This window comes from Podarcis cretensis (genome assembly GCF_951804945.1).
Source record: "Podarcis cretensis genome assembly, chromosome: 10".
NCBI lineage: Eukaryota > Metazoa > Chordata > Lepidosauria > Squamata > Lacertidae > Podarcis > Podarcis cretensis.
This window is the reverse complement of record NC_137179.1, coordinates 29744407-29765497: the sequence shown is the minus strand read 5'-3', so window position 1 is coordinate 29765497 and position 21091 is coordinate 29744407. Positions and strand designations below refer to the sequence as shown.

Genomic DNA, 21091 nt, shown 5'->3' with positions numbered 1-21091 from the left:
AACACTGGTTTAATGCAAACCAGGTTTGCAACACCAAAGATGTTGCACAAGAGGAGCATGCATGAGGGGGGAGGTGTGCATGGAAATGAAGATATTCATGAAAATAAGATACAAATGCATTATGTGAGGGGGAAAGGCTTGCAAAAATATGTACATTGGGTCAAAACTGCATATAAATATGTGTCTACTAGGAGAAAATTACTCAAAAAGACTGGTGAATTTTCATGCTGTTTTTACCATATTGTTAGCAGCCTCAAGTGTCCTTGGACCAAAAGGTGGGAGAGAAACTGATTAAAGACCAGATAAACACTCCATTCCTTGTGCAACTTGATTTGTTGTATGCCATTATGAGGAAACCTTTGTGACCCAAGTTTTGAATATTAGGCGCAACAAATTTAGTCTCCGTTGTTCCAGAGGACAACGCAATCCTGACTAAAGGATGGGAGAAGTTGGTGGGCTCTCCTTTGCAAGCAGTATTTAACATTTGAAGGCGGCTGATATATGAGCATACCGATGCCTGGGAGATGCTGGGGATTGAACCTGTGACCTTCTGCATGCTAAGCAGATGCTCTACCACTGTGCTATATGGTCACCTTCTTACCTGATACAAGAGCTTCTCTTTGTTGCTCCGGTCACTCTCCGGCCGACTCTCTGGCCTCGCAGGACTTGGACACCTTCCCTGATTTGTACGTTCATCTTCTACCTGTTCCATTGGACTCCCTTGATTTCTCCAGTGACCCTCCAATTGCTGCTGTTGCTGCTGCTGTTGCCCAGGCTTTGCCGAATGAGGACATTCTCCGTGGCTCATCCAGTCTCTCTCCAAGAGCTGCATTGGATGCACGTGGCACAAGGACCCTTCATGGCTCTTTGGGCTAGCCTCCGGCCTCACGGGGCAAGAGGGGTCTCCGGGGCCAGCCCTCTTCAGCTCAGCCACCGGCAGGCTGGCGAGGCACAGGGATGTGCTGCTATCCTCCCAGTTGTCCTGTCTCCTGGGATCAAAAGGGTTGACCGGCTCTTCTTCGCCCGGCCAATCAGTGTCTAGACTCGTCCATAGGGTCCTGCTGCAGGCCTCCCTTGGGCTTTTCCATCTGTCTTCTGCGTGCTGCTTACTCACAGCGCAACACCTTGCCTGCTGTGGATATGCGCGGCTACTCTCTGCCAGCCGCCCAGGACTGGGAGACCGCCTGACCTCCCCAGAGCTATGCCGGCCACTTTCTCTGCAGCTCCTCGGGCTCAGGGAGCGCCTGGTCTCTCTCTGGCTACTCCCAGGACTAAATAGACTCCCAACCTCCCCACGGTTTTTCAAACCAATCCCTGCATCTCTCCCTGAACCAAGAGACCGTCTGGCCTCTCCTTGAGCCCCATGGCCATCTTCCCTGGGCCTCGGGGGACTCAGGGTCTGCCCTTGGCCTGCCATTGCCCTCCCCGGGCTGAAATTGCACACAGCTCCCCGGTAGTCTCTCGGCTCCTTCCTCGGGTGCTCGCCCGTGTCAAAGGGGAGCAAAGGCTTGCCCCGCGCCTTCCGGTCACTCTCCTTGTACCTCTCCAGCTGCCTCGCTTGACCCTTGTCCAAGCTCCTTCTGGAGTGGGCTGTGCTCACAACGCCCAGGCAGCTTTTCCACTTGGTCTCCGTGCTTTTCCCAGAGCTGTGCGAGAGCTGCGGTTGGCTTTTCCTCCCATCACCCGTTGGCTTCCCATGACTCGTGGGGCTGCGGAGAGGTGCCCTGTCCCTGTCGCCTTTCGGATGGGGCACGGGGTCCGCCCATTTCCGCCGCTCTGCTGGCTGCTGAGGGACCACTAAGTGTGGAGACACGGCCCTGCTCCTGCTGTCTCTCTCCAGGCGCTGAGGGGAGCTCCCAGAGCGACCGGGCTCCCCTTGGCTCCTGCTGCTTCGCTCAGGGCGCTGCTCTGGTCTCCCTAGGCGCTGGGGGCCTCCTCTGCTCCTGCTGGGCTTCTCTGGCTCCCAGGGAAGTATTTTGCTAACCTGAAAAAGAAGAAGGAAATAAGTAGCCTTGTGATAGCAAAAGGCTAACCCTCTGGTCGTATGTTGGGAATTAAAATTGCCTTGGACCACATCCATCTTTTTCTCCAGCTCAGTAACTGTCTCCCCTGACTGACAGTGTGGAAGCAGACTAAATTAAATCAGCTGCTGCTGTTTCAACTGTGTCCAAAACGCATCACTTCTTTTGGGAATTATAGGGACAGAACTACCTAAACTGTATAGAAACTTATTCATGTATGCTACTACAGCGGCAAGAATGTTACTCGCCCCAAAATGGAAAAAAATAGATGTCTCAGCAAAGGAAGAATGGATACAAAAACTTATGGAATATGCAGAAATGGCAGAACTTACTGGAAGAATAAGAAATCAATATAACAAACTTTTTATATATAAAAGAATGGAAATGGTTTATTGAATATTTACAGATAAATTTTGAACAGATAAGAATGTTGGCAGGATTATTGTAATAAGAGTATATATTTAAAGTAGATGAATAAACGAGCAAATTAAGTTAATTTGGATTTGCAGAAGATATTTAAAATAAATTTAAGGAACCGCAGAAAGGGGGGGAAGGAAGTCAAGTTCTGAAATGTCAAAATGATTGTAATATCAGTGAAATGCATAAACCTGAAAAGTACCGTATGTGTATGTGTGTGTGTGTGTGTGTGTGTATCTGTAATGCATCACTTCATCCCATACCATGAGAGAGTCAGTCTTACTTATGTTCAAGACCCACTGGGCTTGAACGCCACCTCCTTCCTGGGCTACCATGATCTTTCGGCCTAGCACCACGCAGCATTAGACCTACCTTTATTTCAATGCCTGAAGTAACAGAAGTTACCAAGTAACAGAGCCATTTGCATCCAGGCAGTGCTTGGAAAATAAAGCCCAATGTGATCATCGACTGCAGAAAAGTATCACCAATTGCCCAGTGCACAGATGGGGAACCTGATCTGGACAGTGGTCCCCCACAGGCCAAAAGTGAGAGGTGGGCAGGACCACTCACCTGTCAATCACCTGACATCAGAACATCATCAATGATTGCTGGGACTTCAAAGCACTATGTAGGGTTTCCAAAGAGCTCTAACAAAGTGCTTCAAAGCGCTGCTGATCAGCAGGCTTGAAGTCACCACCTACTAGCTAAAGGGTGGTAATGCCAAGCCTGCGTTCTGCAGGGATTGGCTGCGTGACTGAGCTCCCCATTTCCTCAGGCCCCTCACACCAGATGTCACATGAAACTTCAGATGCGGGGCAGGTGGGAGTGGTTTGGGGAAAACATCCTTGTGGGCCAAATTGGGACTCGCACTGGCCTGTGGGATGGAGCTTATCACCAGTACTCGGGAAGCCTCATAGAAGATCAAAGTGCTCCTTCCTGTTTCCATCCATCTGTCAGTTGTTCCCAATGGTTCTCAATGGGGCTAGGAAGGCATCAAAGTTGGGAGCTGCCATTTCAAGGTGTGCATGCATGTGTGCAACCTGGGTATGTGAAAAGGTAAACGCAGCCCTTGGGCTGGGAAAGGTTTTCTACCCCTGCTGTATATGTTAGGGAAATTAAGCAAGATTGGTCATTTATTTTCCATTTTTTGGCATTAATTTGTTGTGTAAGCAGCCATGCAAGCCACTTTAAGACCAGCTTCCTGGAGATGCCCTCAAAGTTCAGGATGCTTGGCCTTCTTTGGATCCAAACAGCTGCCAGAGGTTAACGCTACATAGCTATGCTGCCACCTCTATGATTACTGACCACAAGTTGCTTTAGGCATCTTTTGAAGACCTGCCTTCTTACCCACAAGCTTTCCCCAGTTGTTAAAACTGTCTTTTGGATGTTACAAGGCTTGACTGCATTTCTGTACTTTTTAAATTGCTGCCCTTGGTAGTTTGTACCGATGCTTTTATTGCATGTTTTTTGTAATATTTGTGGTCTTTTGGTTTGCTCTAAACCACTTGAGGTATTTTATACAATAAGCCACATGGAAATGATCTTAAATAAACACCACTCAGCCCCTTCTTTACAGCCTCAGAAATTTCACTAGCCATTGGCAACACAAGCCTTCTTTGTAATAGCAGAGGCTGGGAATTAGGGTGTGTGTTTACTTGCCATGAAGAAAGCAAGTCAGCGAGGATGCTGGACTTGACACTCGTAAAGAATTGCAAAACATGCAGAATGTGTTGATAATCCACAAAAAGCAAACATGGCACAGGCCAAACTGGTCAGCATTGGACTAACTTGTCCAACAGGCTGTCCCCAGCTGATGACTTCTAATCCCAGGCATATCACTTGTGCTCTGCACCCCTTCGTCATCTTTCCCATTTTTAAAGGATCACTGCAGCCAATCGGAAGCCGCAGAAGCCGCGCCGGATGTTCGGCTTCCGAAAATCATTCAAAAACCGGAAAACTCACTTCTGGGTTTCAGGAGCCAATTTGTTTGGGAGCCAAGGTGTTTGAGATCCAAGGTATGACTGTACAAACTGAACGGCTGCGCTACTTCCCATTTATGTATAGTGCTAGTATTTTAAAAGACTATGCGTACATGTGCATGCGTAGCACCACAAAGGGGGAGGGGAACCCCACAGAAACTGGGACTGTGGCACTGGCAGACACAAATAGCAAAAAGTGGCAGGGAAGTACAAGCAGTCTGCAGCAATTTTGGTCACCCAGCTGTACCGCTTGCCACCCTTTGGCAAACGCAATGAGTGGCCAGATTTCCTTCCAATGCAGATACGGCAGAGCTGGGTGGGGAACATCTGAACAGCGGCGTGGTGATCCCTTCCTCATTCTAAGGATGCAAGAAAGGCTCGAGGCAGAAGCTTTGAAGCTCAGCCATTCTGATTTTCGGCTTGGCTGGCAATGCATGTCAAAAATGGTCCACAAACACACAGAGACACATACTAGTGGTGCTAGGAGGGAGCAGAACCAGTTCAAGCGGCTTTGAGTAGAGATGGAGAACCAGCAACCTTCCAGAAATGGCTGGACCTCAGCTTCCCATCAGCTCTGGCCAACATGAGCCCATGGTCCGTGATGATGTCTCCCAGTGGTGCAATGGGTCAGTGCGTCTGGCTGTTAGCTAGAAGGTTGGTGGTTTGAGCCTACCCAGGGACGGCTGTGGGTAGGATTCCTGCATTAGATGACCCTTGAGGTCCCTTCCAACTCTATAATTCTGTGGGCTCTGATGCAGGAGGATGGAGCCCAAAAACATCTGGCTTTGAGGATCTGGTGCTGCCAACTGAGGGAAAGGGAAGCTGGTTAATTGTGTGCCAGGAGGGGGCAGCAAAGGAGGCGCAATGCAACAATGCAACTCTCAAACCAGTGCACCTTCCGAGTGGTGCAGTCTTCTGTTAAGACTGGGTGGACCTGAACAGCCTCATTCTCTTGAGCAGGCATCCCCAACCTGCGGCCCTCCAGATGTTTTGGCCTACAACTCCCATGATCCCTAGCTAACAGGACCAGTGGTCAGGGATGATGGGAATTGTAGTCCAAAACATCTGGAGGGCCGAAGGTTGGGGATGCCTGCTCTTGAGTAAAGATCGGAAAGCAAGAGCTTTGCCCTTTGAGGAGGACTGTTGTAAATACATGGAGACAAAATGAGGAAAACAAAGGCCGAGAGAGAATACAGTTTAAGCAGGCCCCATTCTACTCCCCCTCAGCACCCCACTGCCATTCCTCACTGTGGATTAGCCACTCACATCTCTGCGCAGACTGGGGCTTGATTGCCTCCTGACTAATCGCCCTTCCTTTGCCAGCTTCAGGGTCTTACTATCCAGTCGCTCCAAGAGTCCCTCTTCCAGGGCTTGGAATGCCCCCAGCGTCTCCGACTTCCTAAACATCAGAAAAGGGAGAAAGGTTGTGGTGGGGGAGAACAGATAGTTACGAGGTGCTGAATTAACAGCTGACCTTCAAAAAAGCACCTCCAAACACATGACAAGGGACTTTGGGCCCCAGTTATCGGATCTTGGAGGGCGGCGTTACCTTCCCCACACTGGCATTGTTGAGGCTTAGCTGGGTAAAAAAAAAAAAAAGGAAAGGTAAAGGACACCTGGACGGTTAAGTCCAGTCAAAGGCAACTATGGGGTGCAGCGCTCATCTCACTTTCAGGCCGAGGGAGCCGGTGTTTGTCCACAGACAGCTTTCCAGGTCATATGGCCAGCATGACTAAACCGCTTCTGGTGCAACGGAACACTGTGATGGAAACCAGAGCGCACGGAAATGCCGTTTAGCTTCCCGACACAGTGGTACCTATTTATCTACTTGCACTGGCATGCTTTCAAACTGCTAAGTTGGCGGGAGCTGGGACAGAGGAACAGGAACTCACCCCGTTGCTGGATACGTCAGGGTGGTAGCCAGGTCAGAGATGTGCAGGTGCCCTTCTGAAAAAACTGGATTGGTTCTGCTGGCGCACTGACTCTGCCTTACCCCTTCTGCCAGGGCAGTGGTGCTTGTTTCAGGGGACCAGCTCACACAAGGCGCGAATCTCCCAGGGCTGCCCCATTGCCTCACCTGCGCTCGTGGCCAAAGATCCGTTCCACCTCCGCCCGGCCAGGACTTCTGGTACGGCTGCGCTCTTTTTCGAAAGCTTGCCGGTGGTCCAGCCGCTTCACCTTGGGCAGGTCGGCCAGCATGCTGTACTCCTGCTTCATCAGGCCGTGGCGACCCTCGCTGCTGCCGCTTGTGCGCCAGCTCTGGTCCGAGTCAGCGGAGCTGATGGAGGAAGCAGGCCACCTGCCAGGGCCAGAGGCATCGCCACGGGCAGGCAAAGCGCCACGGCCCGCACGGGGAGGGGAAGGGGCCCGGCTCGGCTCGGACTTGCGTCGCTCCAGAGAGAAATAGCCGCTCTCGGCTTGATGCTTCCTCCTGCCATCCCCTTGGTCCTGGCTCACGGCTCTGGAAACTGGGAGGGGGAGAAAGATCTTGCAGCAATTCCTCCCATGCTCAAAGTGTGTGCATGTGTGTGCACGGGCAGGAAAAGAGCACAAACCAGCAGCGAACTTGATGTGCCAAATGGAAATGGGTATTAGCTCAGGACACCCAGTTGCCTCTCCAAGCAAAAGAGATTTATTTTTGGCCAGAAGTGGGCAGCACAGGAGCCATAGAAAGGGAAGCTGTGGGACTCCAGATGTTGTGGGACTCCAATAATCATCAGCTCCAGCCAGCATAGTTGATGGTAGCTGTTGTTGGCATCCGTCTGTCTCAAGAGACAATGGCGTGCGCCCCCGGGGGTGAAGTCAAACTACTGTAATAGCAGCATGGAAGTGACCTTTCTGGGGCACAAGCCTGGGCAGGGTGTATGGAGGTTCAGGGTTGCCCAGATTACAAGACACCCCTCTTGACGACTTCACTGATGTGGTCCAAGGGAAAGTAGGGCAATACATTTGGCACCAGCTTGGCTGCAGAAGTTGACAGAAGGAGGCGTAGAAGGCGCCATCCAACCGCCTTAGGGACTCCTAATTTGTGTAGGGTTTACTCTTTAGCCTTTTCTTCTCCCAAGATATCCTGCAAGGCAGTTTAGGTGTAGGATCAGAGTATTCTCTCTCCTACATGGGCTCCCTTCCCAGGTAATTCCTTCTACAGCACGTACAGAAACCACCTTCTTGACTGTTGAACCCACTATTGGTCTCATGCACACAATCCGCCAGAACCTATCCTTACATGCAGGGGAAGCCCCTAATTCACCGAGGCTTTGAAACCCATTGGCTACTCTCACCTGTTTTAACCGGCCAGTCAAAGCCGTTTCCTGGGGCATGGTCACTGTCGTATGCTGACAGCATCTAGGAGCCACAGATGAGAGCTGAGTGCAGGGGTGGACAAACTGCCCCAGGAAGAGCATGACATGTCCCCCATCAGAGCTAATATCCATCCCCTAACTGAGAGGACTGCAGGTTCTCCGTCCCTGCCCTGTTGCATAATGAAATGGCTGGTCCCCTAAGCTCACCCCTTTTGGAATATCCAGAGGGCTACTTCCTCAACCACACTAAGGGTATGTGTGCATTATAAAGATGATGACATCTACATTTATTATAAGCACTTCAGCAGGTCCCAGGTCAGGTGATAACAATTATAAACTACATCCTTCCATTATGTTATTGTACTGTGGGCAGATAGGTTATTGTACTGTGGGCAGAATCCAGTTTCTGGCATTTCCAGATAGACTTTTCAATGTAAAAGCTCCCCACAGTTAATAGCCCTCCTGGTCAAGGAACAAAGGGAGGGATCCAAGTAGCACGTCTCATCAGACAAGGATTTCTGATTGTGCAATGGGACTTTTGCTCTTCTCCCCACTGCATGCCAAATCTGCCCCGAAAGGCTGGGGGAACCCCATAACAGATTTAGGGGGTATGGGGGTGGGTGGGGTGGGAAATCCCATCAAACAAGTGGAAATCCTTGCAGTGACAAGACGCATGACTCAGCACATTTTGCCCTTTGCCATCTCAGAACCCCGCTAAAAGTTGCTTGAGATCCTAATCAGTGGGAGAACTGATTATGCAAATGTATTCCTGTTTATTAAATCCAGGCACAGGATTTGGGTTCCTAGAGCAACACTGCAGTTACAGTTCTTTCCTTTGGGATGGTGTGTTCCCACCCCTGGAAGAAACAAGATCTACGGAAAGATCTGTGCTGGCAGGAGGTGGGGAGAGGTCAGGAGACCGAGGAGGGGGACGACACATACCTGCTTTTGGGCAATTCCAGGAGTCTGTTCTCCCAGAGGATGCTGGGTCCGCCCATCTGGGTCTATCACCATGCAGTTTTTCGGGTCGTGCCTCTTGCTTCTGGCCTGCATAGTACATTGTGCTGTCTTTGTCAGGCTCCAAAATGCTCTCAAGCAGCCTGGTCATTTCCCAGTCCTATGTAAAGGGGAGGCAGGGAACACACAGAAAAAGAGAGGCTGTTTCCTACACTGCCCTGCTGCCTCTGTCCTTCAGCAGGAAAGCCTTGTGTGTCAGAGATACCAAACATCAGATCCCCAGTAGAAGGGCCCCAGGTACTTTAAGTCGGGAACAGGGGGTCATTTTTCAAACTGAGGGCCACATTCCCACCTAGGCAAACATCTGGAGGCCACATGCCACTGCTAGGCAGGCCATGAGGCAAGAAGTAGGCAAAGCAACCCATGCAAATTTCACCTTTGTACAGTAGGCTAGTTTTGACCCTCCATTCAGGCATGCAGGATGCCATATCAGAGCCCAAGGGCACATTCCAGCTGAGCCAAAACACTCAAGGAAGGTGTGAAGTGGGGCCAGTGAGGGGGGTAGCCTGCAGAAAGCTCTGAGGGCCAGATTTGGGGCCAAGAGGGCCGCATTTGGCATACAGTCTGAGCACTGGTGCCAACTCCATAGGGCTGAGGTGTTTTTGCCGCACCTTCCCACCGTATCTGTGGGGTGTGGGCCAGGCCCTCTCAGTGTTGAGGGGGCAAAGGAGGCCAAGTATGCTGTGGCTTCAGTGGCCGGCTCCTCCTGTGAGCGAAAGAGAAGGAGCTGTTGGCCACTGAAGCAGCGGCACACTGGGCTCCGCACTTGGCCTTCTTCTGATGATGCGACATTGCATGTGCAATATGCACCAGCTCTCTTGATCTCAGGCGCAAGTCTGAACCTGAGGTTCCCCAAGTTACTGTACAAATAGAGCAAGTGGCTTCCCCCAAAGTGTCTCGGAAACTGTTTACCCCTCACAAAGCTACAGTTCCCTTAAACTACAGTTCCCAAGACTTTTATTTTAGGGAATCGGAGAACTGCAGAGTTGGAAAGGACCACAACGGTCACCTAGTTCAACCCCCTGCAATGCAGAAATGGTTTGCCCCAAGTGGGGCTCGAACCCATGGCCCTGAGGTTAAGAGTCTCGTGCTCTACCAACTGAGCTATCCGGGAGGCAGCCCTGTGCTTGAAATGCATGGTGTGAAGGTGACCTTAAACTTCAAGGCAATGTATAAGGATCTGCTCTGCCTCCCTTTGCTTGGTGAGCAGGCATGCAGTGGTGCCTCAGCAGGGATCTAAAGAGGCTCGAAAATAAGGAATATAACAAAGGGAACATTAGGCTGCCAAGAGACGTGTACACATACACACGCTTCCATCTCACCTCGAGCGTGGCACGGGCATCTGTGTCAACAACATCCGCTTCTGCATCAAGGACGGTGCTGGTGCTGGGACAGGTACTAACTTCTGTGGGTTCTTCCTCAGCTCTGCAGCTCAGCTGGGTGTACTCCAAGCTTTCCTGCCAGCTGTAGGGGGGCAAAAACACACACAAATGGTCAACAACCTCCCAGCAGGTGAGGGCTAAAGCCAAGCGCTGGGCGCATGGCAGAAAATTGCTCAAGATGGCCGAGCATTGCCAGTGTAAAGGCAGCCAACGCTTAGAGCCAAGGAGGGCCTCAGTGGCGGTCTTATTGTTGCACCAGCAGACAATCTGAACCTGGGGCTTCCTCAGAAATTGCTGGACTACCTTTCCCCACGTTCCTTACCACCTGCCCACGCTGGTTGGGGCTGATGGGAGTTGGAGTTCGACAACACAGCTCCCATGCTCTAAAAAGTTTGTGCTAGCTGCGCATGCACTACCAAGCCAGGTTCAAGGTTCCTCTATTAATCTACAAGGCCCTTAATCATTTGGGCCTAGGATACCTCCCTAATCACTCATATTCCTGCCCAGTCACCAACAGGAATCACCATGAGGGGGGGTCTCTCCCACACACCCCGACACCATCAGAAAACTTACGTCTCATCTTTGTCCTCAGAGCCCACACAGACATAGAGTTCACACTGGGGCACTAAAATGCACAAGGGGTCGCAGGGACTGGTCACGTTGTCACCATCAAGGCAACTGGGAGGTTTCGCCGCGTGTTCCTTCAATTCCTGTCAGAAAGAAATGGGAATTGGCGGGAGATATTTCAGGGGCACCACGGTGCTCCCTCTGCACTCTTCAGGGCACAGAAAATGTCTTCCTTGCACAGCAGAGAGCAATAAAGAACGTTGCCACATTCCACACCCACCCACCCCAATTGCCTTCTCAGTCTGCTTGATGAAGAGTTCTGTGTAAGCTTTAAAGACTGCAGTGTCCTTTACATAAAAAAGCCCTTTGAGACACTGTGTACCGCTTGTATAGGAAAGTAATAAGTGGATCCTCTTTTTGTTTTTATCCTCCCCTTATTTAGGCAACAGAACTAACCCAAACCCATTGTGCAATTTCCCAAGATAAACAGAAAGATCAAATTCAAATACAGCATAGCCTTCTTGATGGTTGCTCCTCAACTGTGGCACTCCCTCCTAGCATATTTTGATGGGTTCATCTATCAGCCCTTTTAAAAGAGCGACCTGTGCCGGATTTACGTATAAGCTAAAAAAAGCTATAGTTTAGGGCCCCACTCTCTTGGGGGCCCCAAAAAAATTAAAGGAAAAAAACAACTGGATGTACATTTCCAAAATGTAAAACTAAAAGCAAATAAAATAAAACCTACATACAGCAACAGTGTTTGGTGTTGTGTAGGCTCCTATGATGTAAGTAATGGGTCCCGCCTGCTAGCCTGCTCCCTAAAATATCACTGGTTTGCTCTTTTCTATATATAGGATGCCTACATTCTGACATATATTCTACACAAACAACAGCGACAATTTGTTGTTGACAAAGGACAGCTGGACATATAAAGGGCCCCATTACCTTCAGTAGCTTAGGGTCTCATCAAAGCTAAATCCAGCCCTGACAGCGACAATTTCTGTTTAATCTTTTGGACTATAGTTTCTGGGATCCAGAGTTTGAAAAGAGGGTTGAGGAACCACATGACTAAGAGCCAAATATTTCCCTCTGCCTTTGGTACATCCCAGCCACACAAAGGTACAAGTCGCATTCAACATTCATTGCTACGCCCACTTTTGTCTCTGCCCCCCCCCCACAGCCCCCAGACGTTTGTCCACAAACTTTGGACTAAAAAACAAAAGGGAACCCCCCCCCCCAAAAAAAAATCCCTGGCTGAAAAGGCTATTTTGCTTCACATTGCTGCAAAAATTTATTATTGTATTTTGTAATCATTGGCTTGGGTCCTAAGTGAGCACAAGGGAGTTCGCAGAAGGAAGGGTCTGTCTCCTCCAAACTCCAGCAGACTCCTGTACCCGGCACCACAAGGCTTTCTTGAGAAAATCAGGAAGAACTTCCTGACCAATGATATATGGGGTGCAGGGAGCAGCTGCAGAAAAGCACTGATGGGGCGGCGAAGCACATCCTGCCTCTTTCACAGCAGAACCTGGAACTCCTAACACTGAAAAGCTAACACACAAGTTACGACTGGCAAGAGGAATATAACTTTAGGGCCACTTTTGCCGGAGACTGCAGGAACTTTATTGTCTTTACAGGAACACCAGAAAGTGGAAGACCAGTCCCTAGGGTTTAAACCAACATATGGATTTTATGACAACCAAATTTCACATAGATATACAGACACACGCAAACATATATATTCCTATTTATAGAAATGTCTGCTATTATTGTGTGCAAATTGTTTTTATCACAACAGCGACGGTTTCTCCAGAGCGAATAGTTGCAGCTTTTTGGTTTTGCCGATTGTGGTTATGTAAGACAACTATAAAATGACAATAAAAAGTTAATTCCCCCCCTCTTTTAAAACTTTTAACAGCATCTGGCTTCTCTACAAAGCACAGCTGGTGAGAACCCAGCCCAGCCACCCAAATTTTCCACAGCAATCTATACATATAAATTAGCACTGGCTTTTTTTTTTTTTTTTGTAAATTTGGACCACAGGCCTGTGCTCTGAGTCCTTTAAGTGCCTAGCAACACCTTGTGGGTGGGGGGTGGGGGAGAGAGAGAATCAACCCAGATTAGTCTTGGATCTTAAATTAACTTTAATTTAAGGAAGGAAAACTCCATCACTTCCTTCCAGTACAGCTCCCCATGCCCCATTGTTCTGGAGGGGGTCCTGATCCTCCAGAGAGCCTTTTTTTGAGGGGGTCACAGATGCTTTCAGGGAAGGGAGGGATGGGCAAACTTTGCTTTTGTGAACTTGCTTAAGGCAACTTATGAGACCCAGGCCTTTGGCTTGCAGTTAAAATTCGCTCTGAGGACAGTGGCTTAAAGAGCAAGTTACGGGTTCCTAAAGAGAGAGAAAACATTCTCAGACTCTAGCATGCTTAGTGACTGAAAGTCTGAAAGTCATTTGTTAAGATGAAGTATTCTTTGTGTTAAGGCTCAACCAGGGCCTGGACCAAAAAGCTTGCAAACCAAAAATATAAATAGCATACGCCAAACGCCGTTCTCCCAATTGATCAACCGTGGCAATCAATAGCCGGCAAAGGGCACACCGCCTCCTGCGCTACATTAACTGGAAGGTGTAGACTGGGTGAGCAACGCTTGCCTTGCGATGTCACAAACGTAAACAGAGCACTCCTCTCTTGACAACCATCCTCTCATGGAGCCCTGCTCTAAAAAGGTGCCTGCAGCATCTCCAAAGCCAAGGAGCCTTCCTTGTTTCTTTAGGCATGGCACCGGGTCACCTAGATGTCACAAGCTAATCGGGCAGAGATATAGAAAATCTTCCTGCCCTGGGCAGGAGGTTGAGCTAGATCACCACCCAGTCCTATGGTTCAGGAAGTCTCCACTCCATCCCTCCTACTCAGCCCCCCAAGCAAGGCAGGGAAGCACCCTGGAAGCACAGGAGGGCTCAGCAACATAGGAAGCACTCCTTATTGCCTGTGCTTGGGAGAGGGGATTTCACAAGGCTCCAGAAGCAAAGGCAAACAGCAGATCCTTCCCTGCTCAGATCCAGAGTTCCATTTCAAGCGCGCCTGTCCCTTTAAGAGCTTCCTCGCTGCCCTAGCCAGCTGGAGAGTCATCCCACCCACCCCGCCTTCACCCCAGCCCAGTTACCTTAGCAGGTTATGATCTCCAAAAGGGAGGGTCCCTAGCAGGCAGGTTGTCAGCACCACTTCCCCTCCATTGTCCTGATCAAGTGGGGGGGGGGGGAGTTGAGCAGGGATGGCTCTGAGCAGATCGCAGGCGAGCCAGGAGGAAATTCTAGAGGGCCAGGACTGGGGAGAGAGGGAACCTCATTACTATTTCATAATCCGAGGCTGATCCAGCGCAGCAAACAATGAACAACACGAAACCCTTTGTTAACAGGACACCAGCTGGCACCCCATAGGGAGGGATGGAGTTTACACCTGGCCAGCCAGCGAATGAGCCAGGAGCCGACAGGTGACTCAGGATGCCTGGCCTTTTAATCCAGGGCCACAGTTAAAGACCAACACTTGCTAAACAGTCCCTTGTCAGGTTGGCATCTCTGTCCCAGAGCAGGGACAGGGAAGGTGCAGAGCTCCACGTCCTGCTGGATGACCGCCCTGTCATTCCTAACCCCTGGCCATGCTGTCTAGGGCTGGTGGGAGCTGGAGTTCAGAAACATCTGCAGAACCACAGGCTCCCCACCCCGATTCTGGAAGGAATGTACAAACTCTGGGCAGCAGAAGCAAAAGCCTGACTTGCCAAAGTGAAACGAGATTCACAGGTTGCAGTTATTTCTCAAGTGGAGTGGAGGAATTAAGGTGCCTCTCTCTCCCCATTATCCACACCTATGGAATGTCGTTCTGTGGGGAAATTCGGGAGCTTTTAGAATGGCCTCTATGAATTTCTTGCTGAAACCAAGACAGGAAAACGCAGTTTTCAAGCCAGATCAATGTTTATAGTGTAGAAGTCGCTTCGGTACTTTCCTGAGCGGAGGAGAGGGATGTAACTTTGACCACGACCAGTTCAGGCTTCCTCTTAAAACTGTAAGGAAGATTAAAAAGTGGGGGCTTGACACTCTACTGTTAGAAATATCACACCTGATCCACTTTTCCTAGTGTAGCACTTTTCCTAGTGTAGCACAGAAGAGCCAGCGTTAGTCCTGAGAAACTTAGGAAAGTCAATCATTTAAAGCACTGCAGGTGACCCCTAAATTTGTAGCAGCTTCTCCTCTGCTCGTTTTGAGCATAAACAATTGGTGAGTGTTAATGCTGTGGCATCCATACTCCTTTATTCATTGCAAAAGATCAGTGCCTGCATTTATTTGTTTTTAAATGCTGGAATGCCTATCTACTAGGCAAGGTCAAATGTAGGCAGGAGGTGCATGATCTGTAGTTTCTTCAGCCAAAGAGCATTACATGTTTTGTGCCCGTGGGAAAACCTGGCCAGATTCAACCCCTGGCATCTTCAGGTGCAGCTGGGAAAGGGCTCTGCCTGACTCCCTGGAGAATGCTGCCAGTCAGTAAATAGATAATACTGAGCTGAAAGGAACAATAGTAAAGGGACCCCTGACCATTAGGTCCAGTCGTGGCCGACTCTGGGGTTGCGGTGCTCATCTCACTGGCATACAGCTTCCTGGTCATGTGGCCAGCATGACTAAGCCGCTTCTGGCGAACCAGAGCAGCGCACGGAAACACTGTTTACCTTCCCGCTGGAGTGGTACCTATTTATCTACTTGCACTTTGTGCTTTTGAACTGCTAGGTTGGCAGGAGCAGGGACTGAGTGACAGGAGCTCACTCCGTCGCGGGGATTCAAACCACTGACCTTCTGATCAGCAAGTCCTAGGCTCTGTGGTTTAACCCACAATGCCACAGTCTGACTCAAATTAAAGGTAAATCAGAGGAGCCATCCTGACTGCTGCATTTCAGGCTTGCAAGCTCCTTGAGGGACAGCCTCTTAAAGCACCAAGCCCATTGATAAGTGTATTTATCAAATAATAATGGGGAAGTTTTTCCTGCTGAATTAGTCCCTGCCCCACAGTTGTTAAAAATACAGAGCCCATCTCCATTAAAACAAGGAGACCACTAACTACACTGCCCAGCAGCCATTGAGACTTCATTTGCAGACTTTTACACCTCTTGTTGGAACCCTTAGTATCTCATTAACACATAATCTAGCAGTCTCTGTGGTCTCATTCAAAGTCCACATTCACAAACAGCACTCAAATGCCTTTCCTTTCTTTTTGCTTGTCAGCAGGGGAAGCCCCTGCTTCCCTCCAATAGCTGCTCAGATTACAGAACCAGTTCCCGACACTGCCCCCGCCCCCAAAGTTGCTCTAAAATATGGAAATGGATGAGCTGGGCAAAGGCCAGATCCATTTCCTGCTCTGTGGCAGGGATGCTCAGCCTTTTGACACTGCGACAGCCGCAGAAAAAAGGACATTTCAGCAGGTGGAGCTCGTCACATCGCAACAGGGCAAGGGCAAGAAAAAGCTGAATTTACCAACATTCCCTCTTCTACCCAGCTCTTAAAGGTATAAGAACCCCGATGTTGGAAGTTTGGTGCTCCTCACTTTCTGGGTCAGGCCTTGATTACAGCCTGCAGGTACATTAAAGCCAAAGGAATTACAATGAGGATGTGGGAAGGGCTGTAGCTCAGTGGCAGAGTGTCTGCTTTGCATGTAAAAGGTTGCAGGTTCAATCCCTGGCCTCTCCAAGACCCCTGCCTGAAGAGCTGCTGCCAGAAAGGGCAGACAGTCCTCAGCTAGATGGAGCAACCCGTCTCAACTCTGCATGAGCTGGCTTTCTATGTTGGGAGAAACTGATGGGATGAACCTGGGAAGAGAGACCAAGCGTGAGCATAGGCAGCAATTCCAAACAATGGATTGGGGGGGGGGATTGATCCATTGAGGAGGCGGAGCTCCATCCCCAGGCTGCCCTTAGAACAGGGGTAGGCAACCTAAGGCCCATGGGCCAAATGTGGCCCAATCACCTTCTAAATCCGGCCTGCGGATGGTTCAGGAACCAGTGTGTTTTAACTTGAGTAGAATGTGTCCTTCTATTTAAAATGCATCTCTGGGTTATTTGTGGGGCCTGCCTGGTGTTTTTACATGAGTCGAATGTGTGCTTTTATTTAAAACGCATCTCTGGGTTATTTGTGGGGCACAGGAATCCGTTCATTTTTTTTTCAAAACACAGTCTGCCCCTCCCCCAAGATCTGAGGGACGGTGGACTGGCCCACGGCTGAAAAAGGTTGCTGACCCCTGCCTTAGAACAACCCAGTATAAAAGACTGCGATGAAAGGACCGGAATTGGAAGAGAGGATGGCAAGCTGAGGCTGGAAGGCAGCAGTTTACTCTAAGACAACCTGTGAGTCCGTGACTGAGATATTAACCCAGTTCTCCAGATCATAGTCAAAACATTAAACCACTAAACCACATGGACAATCGTTATGAAAGAGCTAACATCTACTTCCGGGTCGGCGCCATCGCCGAATGGCGGACTCCCTCCGAGCTCCGGAGGGAGTCGGCTGGGTAGGGGTCGGGTCCTGCCGTGCCGGCGACGCGGGGACCCTCAAAAACCATGGGCGGAGATGCCCATGGACTTGGTGACTCGGCGGGCACCGTTTGCGCCCCCCCGACCCACGAAGGAGCCTTTTTAAAGGCTGCGGAGTGGGTGACGGGGGGTGGTGGTGCTGTGAGTCCAATGCTTCCCCTGCCCAGCGAAGCCGCATGCCATTCGGCAGAGAGCAACGACTTCTTCTTTGAAAATTTCGGATTTGGACTAAAAGGAATAACCCGTGAGTAAATTGATTGGACTTAAAAGGGAAATTTGATCTTTGAATTTGGAGCGAGCGGGGGGAGTGCAAAAAGGAAGTCCGCCCCCCCCTGTTGTAGATGGCTCAACGCAAGGATTTGACAACTAAGATCGAGAGATGAACTTGTTTACCTGAAAAAAATTTTAACTTCACGAAGGGAAATTACAATAATTGTGCTGGAGGAGAAGACTGATTTGTGGGAACTAAAATGCAACCCCCCCCCCCCGGGAACCGGGAACGATCCGCTATGAGAGACTGGTGAAGAGACACAGAAACTTTGACAGCTGTCAAAGTAGCTGTCAAAGCAGGAAAATAAAAGAGAACTTTGTTACGATGGCTTTGCTGGTTAGATTTGTTACAATTTGGACATAAATTATTGGAAATAAAGGCAACAAGTTATTTGACTTTTGGGTCTGATTTTGAAAGAAATTAAGTTACCATATTCCCTCTAGAGGGAGGCTGGGACATTGCAACAGTAGCAGCAAGTGGAAAAATACTATGAATTTGAGCAGGATCTGTTATCTCTTGGGAAAGCTGCAAAAACGAAGCATTATTTTGTCTACAGAGGTTTCTATACTAAAGGAGACAATGGATTTATCTATTGAAGAAAGGAAGGGACTTGACGCAAGTTATGTTCCTGAATAACAAAAGCCTCTGTGGAGAACAAGAAGTTTCTGAATTAGAAGGTTTCTGCAGCAGAACAGGAAAAAGCAACCTGAGGAATAAGAGCTGGACCAAATTTGAAGCCGGAGTATTTGGAACATCCAGACTTTAAAAGGACCAAGAAATAGAATTTAAGTTAGACTCTTAAACATAGAGGTCTGGATGGAAGAACAATGACTTTTTCTGAGAGTTTTTTCGAGATTGGACTTTCTGAAATTAAAAGCTATCAAAAGACGGCAAAGTGGAGTTGAGATATAGACGTGGATACACCAGGCTGGCAGTAGACAATGGATGAACTTTGGGGATTGGAACCGGGGAATGGGGGGGGGGAGATTTGGAATCCAAAGGCTTTAAAATTATATATTATTTCTTTCTTTTCTTTTTTCATGTTTGTTGTTTGAAAATAGGGGAATTCGTGGAAGGGAAATGGGGTCGATCTTAGGGAATTATATAAAATATAAGGAGAAATGGTTCATTAAGATAAATAAGATAAATTAATTTGGAATAAATGGGTTATTTAAAATTACAAATAAGGTTTTAAAATTTGGGGTAAGAATCTGTGGAATCAATTTAAGGGAAATGGAATACAAGAGGGGGAGGGGGGGAGTCCGGGAAAGATGCCACTGAAACCAAGTGTAAATCATATTTGTTTTTTCTTTCTTTCTTGCTATCTTTCCTTTTTATTCTGGAAAATTTTTAATAAATATTATTTAAAAAAAAATGAAAGAGCTAACATCTAAGGAAAATATTATGAACACCCACTTGGAGATCTCTGTGTGTTGCTGCAAATTTAAAGGCACCAGCCTCTCTCGTGATAACGGTCTTGATCCTGCACTGCTTTAGCCACCATCATGCCTCAGTCCTTGGCTACCGAATTATTTCACAGTTATGCTCCAGTCCCATTCACTCAGCTCTGCCAATAACTCACGCCACACCATTTTCTTATTTTCCCAGCCTTTAAAAAAACTTACCCCTCCCTATGATGCACATGCCATCCTGCTCTGGCAATTGTCATGCTCTGTCACCTGTCAAATTGCCAACTTTGGGGAAGGTTTAAAGTTATTTATTAAAGAGATCTATCGACTGCTTTTCAGGCCTCATTGTCCTCACAGGGCAATTTTACAAAAAAAAAAAAAAAAAAAAGGGAAAGAGAAAAGATTAAGGCATGCAGCATAACCACCACAATTACATGCGCCAAAGAGCCTGCTAAGTTAGAAACAGCAGCAAGAAACATTTCAAAGCACAGCACATTGAAACTAACTGAACACAGACTAGAATGAATATGTCTCTGACGTCCTCTTCAAGACAGCAGTTATGGGTCCCATTCATATTTCCCTAGGAAAGATATTCTAAACGGGTGGAGCCACAACCAAAAAGGCCCTGTTCATGGTAGGAGAAGGCCTACTCTCAAGGGCAGAGCGTCTGTTTACATATACAAGGTCCCAGGTTCAATTCCTGGCATCTCCAGGTAGGGCTTTTGGGGTGGGCTACTGCTTTGATGCAGTATAAGGCAGCTTCCTATGATGCCCAACAAGTCAATGGCTCAGTGCATCTGGCTGTTAACCAAAAAAAAGTTGGTGGTTTGAGGCCACCCAGGGATAGTTGTGGATAGGATTGGATTTCTGCATTGCAGGGGGCTGAGCGAGATCACCCTTAGAATTGTAGAGTTGGAAGAGATCCCATGATTTTTTATCAACAGACCACAGAGCAGTGCATCTTATGCAGATCATAAATCTTGGAAAGCCTTACACAACTGATCGTTTAGGAATATTGCCTCTTAACATTACTTCTCCTTGGAATGTTCTGCTTCCTACCTTTCCTTGGGAACAGCCCCCCCTCCCCAAAACATGCAATAGAAGATCCTCTCCCCCTCTGCCCACAATAACCAAGGTCAAATATAAGCTCACCTGGTTACCACGCTTGTGAGCAGTGAGAGTTCGAAAGCAGTTCTGGCACCGGGTCTTGGCAAATACATTGGCCTCGAATTTCTCACACAGAGTGCTCTCTGACATTTCTGACATGGTCCATGCAGGGAAGGGAAGATTCCCCCAGGCATGCAGTTTTAGGGAACTAGCTTCAGGGTAGGGGTGGGGAAACAGCTGCAACGAAAGAATCATAAGACATAAGACACAATACATCAGTACACCCCCCCCCCAGCCTTATCAAAGAGAAAATGTTCTGTATAGCCTGGTGCTCATTGGCACCAATCAGCAGGAAGTGTCTCGTGCTCCAAGAACATCAGAGGAGAAGGAGGAATCTTCAAAGAGCATCAAAGTCTGCAGGCCAAAAACAGACCCGTCCCATATGTGGGGCAGTCTGGTGTAATAGTTAGCGTTAAGAAGTGGGGAGACAGCAGCTCAGATCCCTGCTCAAACCATGACGCTCACTCAGACAGTCATTATCATTCAGCCCCACCTACTTCACAGGGCTGTCGTGAGGACAAGACTATGGGATCATGTAGCTCAGTTGGTTACAGTGAGGTGCTGATAACGCCAAGGTTGCAGGTTCGATCCCCATATGGGACAGCTGCATATTCCTGCCTTGCAGGGGGTTGGACTAGATGATCCTCAGGGTCCCTTCCAACTCTACAATTCTGGAAGCCTCATTTTAAAATTATACAGGACAAGTCAGACATGAAATAAAACTGTGGAGTGCTCTTGTTCAGCATACTCCATTCCAGAGGCAGTCAATACCCTCTATAGAGGTTGTTGAACTACAACTCCCATCAGATCTAACTGGCCATATTGACCAAGAGATGTTGAACTCCACAACATCTGGAGAGCACAACTTCAGTTATGTCTGCCCTGTTCCATTCCTCTCCCCACCCTAGTTTTCAATTTTACACGCACATCTAGCAAACAGTTACGTCAGCATTCTAGGGCCATTGAGCTTCCTGAATTCTCATTGGGCTTTT

General features: G+C 48.6%; 1 protein-coding gene across 2 annotated transcripts in view; it reads right to left on the bottom strand.

Moving 5' to 3' along the window:
* Positions 1 to 21091, bottom strand: part of TRIOBP (TRIO and F-actin binding protein) — a 63910-nt gene that overhangs the window by 41522 nt on the left and 1297 nt on the right. For both annotated transcript variants that reach the window (XM_079992151.1, XM_079992150.1), the window contains exons 2-8: positions 20085 to 20276; positions 10692 to 10828; positions 10059 to 10200; positions 8662 to 8836; positions 6495 to 6885; positions 5684 to 5816; positions 602 to 1984 (exon numbers count right to left, since the gene is read on the bottom strand). In XM_079992151.1, coding sequence (XP_079848277.1) covers positions 602 to 1984; positions 5684 to 5816; positions 6495 to 6885; positions 8662 to 8836; positions 10059 to 10200; positions 10692 to 10828; positions 20085 to 20198 — 2475 coding nt within the window. In that variant the 5' untranslated portion in view covers positions 20199 to 20276. The remainder of the gene's footprint in view (positions 1 to 601; positions 1985 to 5683; positions 5817 to 6494; positions 6886 to 8661; positions 8837 to 10058; positions 10201 to 10691; positions 10829 to 20084; positions 20277 to 21091) is intronic.